General features: G+C 35.5%; 1 protein-coding gene across 2 annotated transcripts in view; it reads right to left on the reverse strand.

The window, feature by feature from the left end:
• SEMA3D (semaphorin 3D) overlaps positions 1–12,481 on the reverse strand; it is a 137,113-nt gene that overhangs the window by 79,644 nt on the left and 44,988 nt on the right. For both annotated transcript variants that reach the window (XM_021689669.1, XM_021689670.1), the window contains exon 3: positions 8,494–8,556. In XM_021689669.1, coding sequence (XP_021545344.1) covers positions 8,494–8,556 — 63 coding nt within the window. The remainder of the gene's footprint in view (positions 1–8,493; positions 8,557–12,481) is intronic.

Consider the following 12,481-nt stretch of genomic DNA (forward strand, 5'->3'; position numbering starts at 1 on the left):
GCCAGCTAGCCTTGCAATTTTATGTCTCAAGAATTCATAGATCCCAATTAATAAAATGTGTACATTCTACCACAGAAGAATGTTACAATGAACTCATCGAATCTTCTGTTCTCTGCTTTCTATAAACAAAGCAGTTGCTTCAGATTGTATTAAAGGACAGCATCATTACTGGTCTCTCAGAGAGCTACACAAGGAAAGGATATTTCTTTATCAGGTAGGCAGACTAAGCACTCTCTAATAAGGGCACTGCATATAGTTACTTAGGTTGTATGCCAAGGGGAAAAAAAAGGCACATCTAAGGATGTGCAAGTTACACTACAGACATCTTTATTATCCTGAATATTTTCATATATTTTGTATATGTTCTCAAACATTCATTATATGCAGTCTCTTAAGAAAGGAACACTTTAAATTCACTAAGACAGTTTTCTGGCAAATAGTCTTGTTTAACAAAAACATATTATGTCAGTTTTCCACCTTTCTGTCAAGGTGTCTGATGGAGAGAAATTATTTTCTATTTGCACAAAGGCACCATAGAAGACTAGCTTCATATTCTTTTTTTTTTTTAAAGATTTTATTTATTTATTTGACAGAGAGAGACACAGCGAGAGAGGGAATACAAGCAGTGGGAGTGGGAGAGGGAGAAGCAGGCTTCCCGCTGAGCAGGAAGCCTGATGCGGGGCTTGATCCCAGGACCTGGAATCATGACCTGAGCCGAAGGCAGACGCTTAATGACTGAGCCACCCAGGCGCCCCTAGCTTCATATTCTTTAACATCATGTTAGGCAATCTCAGATGAAAATCTAATTCAGACAGTACATATGTCATACTAATGATTTTGAACAAATAATAGAGACACCATAATATGAGAAAAGCCAAGACAAAAAGGTTAAAAAAGTCTGTGATCACCAGATAAACTGTAATGATGGCTTCATCACTAGAATGAGAGGTTTTAATATTCTCCAGCTTTTATTTTACTCACTCATGCTCACTGAAGGGACTTTTATTTCTTGGTCTTACCCCCACCAAGAGCTTTATACAAGGGTGAGATCTATACCAGGAACAGTACCCAGGGAGGGGAAGAGTAGAATTACATTGCTGGAGTGAGGACGGACTGACTCGCTGCCCAATTATTTCATCATTTTTTAAAAAGCTGTTTTAACAAATAGTCATAGAATTTAGAGGGTAATTTTTATGAACGAGTACTTGTGTCCTCTAAAATTCATTGGTTGAAACCCTAACCCCTCGCCCCCTCAGAGGGATGGTAATAGGAGGTGGGGCCTTTGGAGGTAATTAGCTTTAGAAAAGATCCTGAGATTGGGATCATCATGATGGGAAGAGACAGAACTCTCTCTTTCTCCCTCTCTCCCCCTCCCTCTCTTTATCTCTGCCCCCTGCCATGTGAAGATACAACAGGATGATGTCCATCTGCAAGCCAGGTAGAGAATTTTCATCAAGCACCAAATCTACCAGCACTTTGATCTTGAACTTCTCAGCCTTCAGTACTGTGAGAGATAAATGTCTGTTGTTTAGTGTCTGTAGTTTATGAGATTTTGTTACAGTAGCCCACGCTATGACAGCAATTTTATAAGATTTTGAAATAAATATTTGTATAAAGAAATAAAACAACTTCCTTTCCAGATTATAAATTATGGAGTCAGAAAGATGAGGGACTATGAGAGACACAGCACTGTTTTTAAAAAGGCTAATAAGGCCCAGGGTGAAATTTTATACACAGAGGAGATATAATGTTACTGATTATAAAGAAAAAGCTCTGAATCACACCTAAAATATTTCACATCCTTTAACTTTTCTAGGAGTACCTTATTAAAATGCAGCCAGCCCTGGAAAGTAATTTATTATGCTAGTTTTCTGACTTGGTGAGATATTCACAAGGATTTATGAAATTCCTCCATCTCCCAGATTCGGGTGACACGGAATAGAACAATTTATGGGTGAGTCCTGAATTGTCTGACACTTTACAAAAAAGTCAGTTCTGCTCAAAGTGTTCTGTAATGAAGTTGATAGAGGGTAGTTCTCAAAGCAGCCTGGAGGCAAGGAAAAGGCACTGGTTGCCTGATGGATGAGAAACCTCGGAACAGAGATCCTACAAGATCAAGTTTGGCTTAAATAGCAGGAGCAATGATTAACTTGATTTAATTCACTTAGCGTTCTGCATGGCTATTCACGGTAGTGTAATTCTGTGAGGCATGAAAAAAGATAATTTTGAGAAGCAGCTTTTCGAACTTTCCCTGAAAGCTGGCTTATTTGTTAGCTATTCCCCACAACTGCAAGTGTGGTTGCATGTGAGCAAACATTTCAATTTAGCGAGTAATAGGCTCAACTTTGGAAAAATATGAATTTCTCCTTCTTTCCTTATTCTTCCCACCTACTCCCTTCCCCACCTACCAACATTCCCATCGGAAGAAAGAGAGAAGGAGAAAATTTAAAACTAGTATCGACTTTTTAATTCTCTCAAGTAATGCTTCAATATTTTACCTCACATATACATTTATACACTATATGTAACTAAATAAATAAGACAGATGTAAAACTGAATTAATACTTGGAAGAAAAGGCTAATATATGTTTGTATTATGTATTAAAACTTGGAATTCTAGTTTCAACCTAGATATGTGAAAAAAAAAGCAACACAGAAATACAACACAGAAATTCTCTAGACTTATATATACTCCAATTAAATCTAATACAGCTTTATATATATTTCTGATAACTTATAATTGCTAATTTTAATTTATTTAGGTTATGTATGAAGAGACATTTATGATTTAGAAATATAGTTTGTTTTTATTTTTAGTATATTTTGCAGAATAGAGTGATCATCAAACATTTTTGGTCATCACCACAGATTTTCACAGTGCGACGGTGCTAACAGACCTCAGAATAGAATCCAGTCTACAAGGGTGTCTGAGTGGATCAGCTGGTTAAAGGGCCCACTCTTCATTTAGGCTAAGGTCATGATCTCAGTGTCCTGGGATCAAGCCCAGCTTTGCTTTGCTCTGTGATCAGCGGGGAGTCTGCTGGAAGATTCTCTCTCTCCCTATCCCTCTGCCCCTCCCTCGCTCACACGCACATGCATGCTCTCTCTCTCAAAAAGAGATAAATCTTAAAAAAAAAATTTCCAGTCTTTACAGGTATCTGCTTTGGTCTTAGTGTTGAAAATATTTTAATGAGTTGTCCACACTTCAAAATAAGTACATGATAATCCCCACATTACACTTCTCTCTTAAAAATGGAAGATCTAAAGTAGAAATTTCTACAGAGCAAAAACTAGCTGTCATGGCAAGACAGAGGAAAATATTTTAAAGAAAAAAAAAGAGAGGTATGCCTATTTAAATATGTAAAAGTGTATATATCAAATAACTGGGAAAAATATTTTTAAGTAAGTTGATCACAAAGTAATAATATATTTTATACACATATATATATCTTAAATATGTATAATAATATGATATTTTATATATATATCTTGAAAATCTGTAAATAACCAGTAAGGAAAAGGCAAACACTAAAACTTAAAATTATAAATTATAGGGATATGATATTCCAAAAAATAAGCCCTAATTTTACAACTACATAAAATATTTAGTATTTATAGTAATGAAAGAATCTCAGGCAAAAATAACAAAAATAATTTTCCTTTTGCTGGCAAAGATTAAATACATTTATTTTATTCATTTACGTATCAGCATTAAATATTAACCTATGTTGTACCCACTATTATTAGCAAGAGTATGGCAAAATATACCCTCTCATGAACATGCACTGCTGGTTAAAGCAGAGAACATATAAACTTACTGGAGGGTAATTTTGCAATGTGCAAAAAAATTTTATGTCCAAAAAAAAAACCCCAAAATTATATCCTTGACCAGTAATTCTACTCAATATTCAAAGATGTTCGCAGTATTTACATATAAGATTTTTCATGTGAAGCATCACTTATAATAGCTAAAACCTGGATATAAACCAAACTTCTAACAATAGAGGATTGATGAAATAATATATAAAGGAATGCAGTGTGGCTATTAAAAGTAGTGTTATAAAAAGGAATTTAATGACATGGGAAAATGCTCATGGCAGTTTGCAAAGTGAAAAAAAAATGTTTTAGGGGACTATGTATACAATGATTTCATTCTGAAAAATAGTAAATAGATAAGATAGAAGAATAAACATCAAAACGTCACCAGCTATCTCTGGGTAATGTTCATGGGGGAGGAGATATTTACAGATGACTTCCATGTAATTTGCAAACTTTCTACAATGAGCACTTTGTTTTGCTTTTAGACGTTCTTTAAAAAAGAAGAAAGAAAGAATGTAATCATAGAACTTGGGCGATGGAAGATCCTTGAAGTCTATGTCATGTCTCCATTGACAAGGTTGTGTGCCTCTGGGGTTAAGATGACAAACACAACCCAGGCTGCCCACATCCTGTGTGTTCTTTTGCCTGGACTGAGTTGTTGTCTCCACTCTTTATAGTCAGGACTAAGGACATTTCTTTAGTGACTTTCTTTTGAATAATATTCTAAGCAGAAACAAAATACTATGAAATAGCTTCCTGTCACTATTTCCTTTCTTTGGACTAAACTGGAGACTGTGGTCAAGAAAGGGGAATAGATCTCTTTTGTTTCCTCATCTTCCACTCCCTCCCCACCCCAATTAGCTAACTTTCATTATGGTAAATAATTCACTATTTTTCAGTTATATAGTACCTTTGTGTAAAGGGACAGTCTTTCCAAACACTTGTTAATCCTAAAAACACTCTTGGGAAGTAGGTAAAAATTACTAGAGAGAAGGGAGGAGAGAGGGGAATGCCAAAGGTAATAAAAAAGGTCAATAAAACCACACACTTGTCTCAGCTTTCTGTCCGCTGAAATCTATGCAACGCTATAACCTGAGGATCTCTATTATGAGGATAGTGTAGAGAGAAGTGATTTGAGGGGGACAGTTTGAGGGATAAGGTTTTCAGAACTTATACGTAGAGATGATGGACTCTGAAAAACAAACTGAGGGTTCTAGAGGGGAGGGGGGTGGGGGCAAGGATTAGCCTGGTGATGGGTATTAAAGAGGGCACGTACTGCATGGAGCACTGGGTGTTATACACAAACAATGAATCATGGAACACTTCATCTAAAACTAATGATGTGGGCGCCTGGGTGGCTCAGTTGGTTAAGCGACTGCCTTCGGCTCAGGTCATGATCCTGGAGTCCCTGGATCGAGTCCCGCATCGGGCTCCCTGCTCCGCAGGGAGTCTGCTTCTCCCTCTGACCCTCCTCCCTCTCATGCTCTCTGTATCTCATTCTCTCTGTCTCAAATAAATAAATAAAATCTTTAAAAAAAAAAATAAAAAAAATAAAACTAATGATGTGGGCGCCTGGGTGGCTCAGTTGGTTAAGCGACTGCCTTCAGCTCAGGTCATGATCCTGGAGTCCCGGGATAGAGTCCCACGTCGGGCTCCCTGCTCAGCGGGGAGTCTGCTTCTCTCTCTGACCCTCCCCCCTCTCATGCTCTCTATCTCATTCTCTCTCTCAAATAAATAAATAAAATCTTTAAAAAAAAAAAAACTAATGATGTAATGTATGGTGATTAACATAACAATAAAAATTAATTAAAAAAAAAAAGAATTCTAGGCAGTTCTTTCCAGAGTGTGAAGTACCAACAGGGGTTGCGGGGGGTGGGGGGATGGGACTTTGACGTAAGGAGGGGTCAGGTTATAGAAAGCTTTGTGTGACAAGCGTGCCTGGGTGGCTCAGTCAGTTAAGCGTCTGACTCTTAGTTTCAGCTCAGGTCATGATCTCAGGGTCCTGAGAACGAGCCCCTCATTGGATTCCTCTCTCATTGTGGAGTCTGCTTGTCCTTCTCTCTCTGTCCCCCCCCCCACTCACGCTCTCTGTCTCTAAAATAAATAAATAAAATCTTAAAAAAAAAAAAACAACATACGTAGAGTTCAGACCTTTATGTGTAGATCACAGTGTTGTGTAAGAGCACCGATTATGGGGCAAGACTTCTGGATTCAATTTCTGGCTTCACTATTTACTAGATATGTGATACTGGGCAAGCCATTTAATTTTTCTGGCCTCAGTCTTCTCATCTACAAAATGAGGAATAATAATAAAATCTAGCCTGTAATATCGTTATAAGGATTAAACGAGATTATAAAGCATTGGAAGCTGTTCCTGGAACAGGGTAAGTGCTATAAAAGTGTTAGCCATTCTTAGTAATGCTAAAATATACTATTATTTTAAAGTGACAGATTAAAAAGAAGGAGACAGAGAATTGTATTGTCCCTACATGATTCAACATCAAACTTTACAGTTTGCAGTGAAAAGAGAAAAGCTCCCCATATCTCTAATCCTGAGCTGGCAGTAAGTGTGCTTAAAGGTTAAAGGTGATTAGTAGCTCCCAAATACAAATGAATCGCAAGAATAGGTTCCATATACTTGGTCCTACATGCTCCAGGATACCACCTCCAGAAAAGTTTATCACCCTTTGCTTTAACTTAATCAGAGGGGCAACTGAGTTACTATATAACCAGATTTAGTGAACATACTGAAATGAGAACACTGTCACAATTAAAACCTCCACTGATGGTTTGACCTTGAGTGTTTATCCCTCATCTACTCCATGGGAACATGGGCATTAGTTTATTGGATGAAATTTAAACCACCTTTTCCTACTTGCCTCCTTTTTAAACAGTCAATACTGGTAAAACACAAAATATTGAAGTGTTCACGCTGTTTATGGTATGTTTGTACTGTTATTAAAATAATTTTGAAAACTCTCATAACCAATGCATCTTTTTTTTCCCCACAAGTCCAAAAAAGTATTGAGGATTTGCAGACCCGAGCACCTGCTCAGTTAAGATACTGAACAGGGTGAAGAGATTAGAGACATGGGAGGAAGAAGAATATATTATAGAATAGTTTGATCTTTTTCATTTCAAGTAAAATAAATGTAAAAACTGTTTTCTGTTGCTTTTGATGCTAATACCCTCTGATATATTTCTGTTAACATAAATGTGCTTGAAAAGATAACATTTAATACTGAAAGAAAACAAAATAGGGCATAATCAAAAGTTTCTTTTGTTTTGATCATTTTGTTACTATGTATTAAAAGCTCCATGATAGTAGAAACTGTATCCTTTCATACACATATTTATTTACATATTTAGGTTCTTAATAAATATTTGTTGAATAAATAAATACATGAACAAATGGGTGAGCAAACCAGCGGTCTCAAATTCTTAGTTTCCTAAACTTTCCCTCAATTATATGAGGCATCATGTGTCACATTGTTTTATTTTTATCACATTGATGAAGTGAGAATTTTTGTATCTAATTATGCTTTCCTATAACACACACTCTTTGTTGTTTTTAAATATAAAGGCATTGCTCAGCTTAATACCCCTGGGTTACTGTGTTTACAGCAACATTAGAGAATGTTGCAAAAGACGCCTCAAGATATCCACGTTTCTGAAAAGTTTTGAACCTCTTTTCATCTTCAGTTACATTCAGGAAGTAATTTACTTTGCCAAAAAAAAAAAAAAGAGAGAGAGAGAGAGAGAAAGCAATTCTCCCTATCACCACAGTGCAAGAAGTCAGGGCAGAACACAGAGCATCTGGAGATGAGGAGAAGAGGCAGAAAGAACCACAATACTCTTCAGTCATTGCTGGAGATAAAACAGACAACACAATGTGGGGGAGAATGCAGGACAACTTGGGACAATGTGAAAGCAATTCAGACAGGATGCCTCCAAAGCAATTAAGTTGGTTGCGTGTATCTATAGGTTTTCTCTGACCCTTAAGGCAGCTTAAACCAGAAGTTTCTATTAGAACCCCATTATTTATCCTTTATAAGTTATTTCATGTAATTATGCTTAAGCGAATTTTAGAGTAAATTATTTCTAGTTCTTATTCCAGAATGTTATGTCATTCGTTTGCACCCAATTGTTCTTATTATCTCTATGATGTCGACTCTTGAATTTTTTCTTCTGGATGCTCTAAGTTTAATTTCAATCCAAATTAACTTAAATATCAATTATATGTTTGTGATGCTAAAATACTCATGATTTTGTGTGCATTTGCAAAATACAGGCATATAAATGAAAAATATACAATCCTATATTTTCTGATGATTTATTTTTTAACATTTAAGTGCATTTCTGAGATTTGTGTGAAGAAAATAATAATATCCAGAATTAACACTTTAGAAAGTCTAGTATTTCTAAATTTCTGTAGTCAAATGCTCTACCCCTGAGTTATACCCCCACATACATAGTATTTCTAAATTTCTGAGGATAATGGCATTCCTTTTGGCAAGATAGAAATATTTTATATCTTCTTAATCTTTACACAGAATGTTTATGCAGTCTTAAAAATAATACACCAATGCCATTAATTCAATAAAAACCAATATAAATATTTATTATCATATCAGTACCAGTTTAACAAAGATATTTTTAAAGTCTCATACTTACATTGGCATCTTTCCCAGCTAATTTACATAATTCCACTCGTTCCTTTGCAGCAGGCCAATAAATCTGTAAAACATTTCAAAGTGTGTCAGAATCTGAATATCTAAAACACCCTACAATTCTAATTAGGAAAATGAGTGTGTTGAATTAAACAGTGGGTATCAGGCTAAAACTATGTTAGATATGATGTAAGACTTTTGAGATTTAGATATTTTCCAAAGCCACCCTAAAAAAATTTCTAAGAAAAACTATAGAACCATTCATTTGTATATTTCAGTCTTCTAATTTCTTTTTAAATGTATTTAATAATAGATAAATTATGTTGAGAAGTTCATAAATTCTTATCGTGATGTTGATAGAATTTCAGAATAGCATTTGCTTAAGCAAGAGATTCTATTTACGCTGTTTTTCTGTACTTACTCAGAGTGGTGGGGCATTATAAATGTGTCCAGGGAAGTGTGTGAAACAGCACTTTGTTACAAGCAAAGTTATCACTCCAAGTCAAAGACCAGTGTGGATTTGCTGGCAAATTTAACATGTATAGAGCTCAGATGCATCTGTCACTTAAACATTTTTTTATGTATTATCTTATTTAAATCTCACAATGACCCCGTGAGATGGCTGTATTTACTCTCCCTATTTTCACTTCAGAAAACTCATCCATACAGCCATTAACTAACATGTCAAGTAACATGCCACAAACATAGTCACCAGCAAAGCCAAAATATGACCCAAGTCTCTCTGAAGTAAGGGGTCTCAATCACCACATAGTAATTATTATTTGGGCAAATGATTAAGGATAAGGGCGGCAAATCCCTTGGTTGGTAGCTTTTAATCATGTTTTAACTGTCTTGAATTTATCATACAGGTTTTTCTTTTGTTTTTAACAAAGTTTAGCAACTCTGTCAAGAAGGTTTTGCAAAATAAGATTCAAACAGTTACTTTACTCCATTAGCTTAAAGAAAGAAACGCTCTCTGCTAAGCTACAGGCAAGAAGAAACAAGAGTTAGCTCTGAGTTGCTTATAATATATGTTCCAAGAGTTCCTGACAAACTTTGATTATATTTCTCACCAATGTTAGCAGAAAATGTCTTAATAGGGTGAGGAAAAAGGAAAATATCCTGAGGGAATGCACTGAAAGAGTCTTGTTAAACCTGGAATTCACAAATGACTTAGAAGTCACCAATATTTATATGGATTATCTTCATAGTAAAATTTTAGGGTTTTATGTCTCTGAATAATAGAGACATAGAGGAGAATAGAGAATACCACTCAAACTCTCTTAATAGACAAATTCAATAAAATTACTAAGATTTTTAAATGAAGCAAGGTTGTTCATTCAGAGCACATTTTAACAGGCTGCAAATTATAGTCCAAAGATGTATCTAGGCAGGTTGGGAGAGCCAGCAGTAGGCTCAAGTGATGAGCTAACATTGATGTGGTTCGCAATAAGGACCTAAAGATGCCATTTATTCAAAAATGGCTTAAATCATGGCAATTATACTTTCATACAATTTTGAAAATTAGCCAGCCATAGAATATAAATAGACAACAGCAATAAAAAATAGTATGGGTGGATCTTAGCAATTCGTTATTAGGTAAAAAAGTACAGTCCCCCAAATTACAAACAGAACGATCCCCTCAGAATAATGTTAAAAAAAAAACTAAAATAAAATAGACACTTTTAAGGTATATGAGTAGATGGAATAAGTAAAAAGAAGAACAAGAGAGTAATGAATATGGGATTCAGAATGATGGTTGCCCCAGATTGGAAAAAAGAAGGCTTAAATTGTGGTAAGAAACAGTTTTTACCAGATCTTAGCTTTTGTTCTGGGTGGTGCCTTTTTCAGGTATTTGATGCACAATTTAAAACAACTGAGTAATGCAGATTAGTAAATAAATTAATCAAAATGGGCCATGCATAGGCTGATGGACAATAGTCAATCATCAACCCAGAATCACGAGGTCCTAAATAAATGAATGAAGAGGAAACATAGAACACCACAGCTGGTGGGAAAGTTGAAAGTTTCTTCCAGTTGCTTTTTTTTTTTAAAGATTTTATTTATTTATTTATTTATTTATTTATTTATTTTTAAAGATTTTATTTATTTATTTGACCGAGAGAGACACCATGAAAGAGGGAACACAAGCAGGGCGAGTGGGAGAGGGAGAAGCAGGCTTCCCGCAGAGCAGGGAGCCCGATGCGGGGCTCGATCCCAGGACTCTGGGATTATGACCTGAGCCGAAGGCAGACGCTTAACGACTGAGCCACCCAGGCGCCCCAAGATTTTATTTATTTATTCATGAGAGACAGAGAGAGAGGCAGAGGCAGAGGCAGAAGCAGGCTCCCTGCGGAGCAGGGAAGCCCGATGCAGGACTCGATCCCAGGACCCTGGGATCATGAACTGAGCTGAAGGCAGAGGCTTAACCGACTGAGCCACCCAGGCGTCCCTCTTCCAGTTGCTTTTTAATTGTTTGTTTGCTTATTTTTAACCATTAGTAGCAAAAACACTGAAGCCAGTGTTCTTTTTCTCTCCTATAAAAATGTCATCTTGAATTCATGGTAGTTTGCTTCTGATTTGGGTTTGTGAACTCAAGGCACCCTCTCTCAAGGTATTTTTTTTTTCTTGATGATTCATTTTTATTATTATTTTTAATTGTGATAAAGTAGACATAACATAAAATTTACCATCTTAGGCATTTTTATAGTTCAATATTGTCAAGTATATTCACTTTGTGCCACCAATCTCCAGAATTCTTTCATCATGCAAAACTCTAACTCTATACTTGCTGATTCTTGAATATTATAGTGATTTTACAAAGGACAACCTTGTATCATTGGACTGAAAATGAAGGGTATGCAGAATACATATCCATGATCTGTCAGTGGGTTTAACTTTTAGCTCATTTTACTTGGTCTCTAGTCTAGATTAATACTTCTTTGAGTCTTTTCAATTATGTCAGATGCTATTCTTTTCTGTTTTTTATGACAATAAGTTTCAATCACATTTCAGAAATAAATTTAGAACAAATAGTTATAGATATTTGTTCTGATCTAAATACCTCATTGGTATGAATTCTATAAAAAAAGAAAAGGAAAATACAGAATTCTTCTATATTAAGTAAATAAGATTTAAAGAGGAGGAAGATTATTACAGGGTTCTATTTTTCTTTTTTTTTTTTTTTTACCTTGAACCAGCTTATTGGGTGATGAGTTAAAGCAAATCATGAGCTAAATGTTTCTAAAATTGATTTTCAATACATTTGTAGAGGCTTCAGAAAGGAGGGAGTTACTTAAAGAGTGATGAAACGTGGAAGCAATTTTTATGTCTTCTTTGAAATCTAAATGAAAGTTCCAAGTTAGCACAGAGTAGGTATTGTTCATTAGTTATTTGTTCATTACACACATAATTTACAAAGGGCTCTCTGTATGTCTGGCAAGGTGTGGCACTGAGTCAGGAAGGTAGTTCTGTAAAGAGATAAGATAACTGCATATCTCCGGGAGATACGAACTGAGCAGAGAGCTCAGAAGACAGAGCCACAGTGCTCAGGGAGCACTAAAGGGCCCCGAGCGGCTGACCAACATACAGAGCCCGACTTTCCACTGTTTTCAATTACTTGCTCTTAATAGTTTCGACTCTAATTTTTTCTTAAGAACTTAACACTAAAAATAGTAGTTGCAGATTCCTTTCTTCTCTTTGCAAAGGAATACAAATCTCTAAAACATGTTTTAATGGTTTTGTTCTACATTTTCAGCTATTAATTGTAAATCATATAATTCTAAGTTGAATTGATCAGTCACATAATTATAAAGTGAAGCGTGTCATCGTAGTTAATGTAGCAATAAAACTAAAATTACAAGCATCAGAGAATCAGGTTTTTGATTAGTGGGTAAGTGTTCTGAAAAGATACCCAAGCACTGAGAATTTGTTGAGCACCAGAAACCAATTTTAATAAATCTTCTAATCTCTGTTTATAGAGGATATTTTTT

This window comes from Neomonachus schauinslandi, chromosome 12, assembly GCF_002201575.2.
Source record: "Neomonachus schauinslandi chromosome 12, ASM220157v2, whole genome shotgun sequence".
NCBI lineage: Eukaryota > Metazoa > Chordata > Mammalia > Carnivora > Phocidae > Neomonachus > Neomonachus schauinslandi.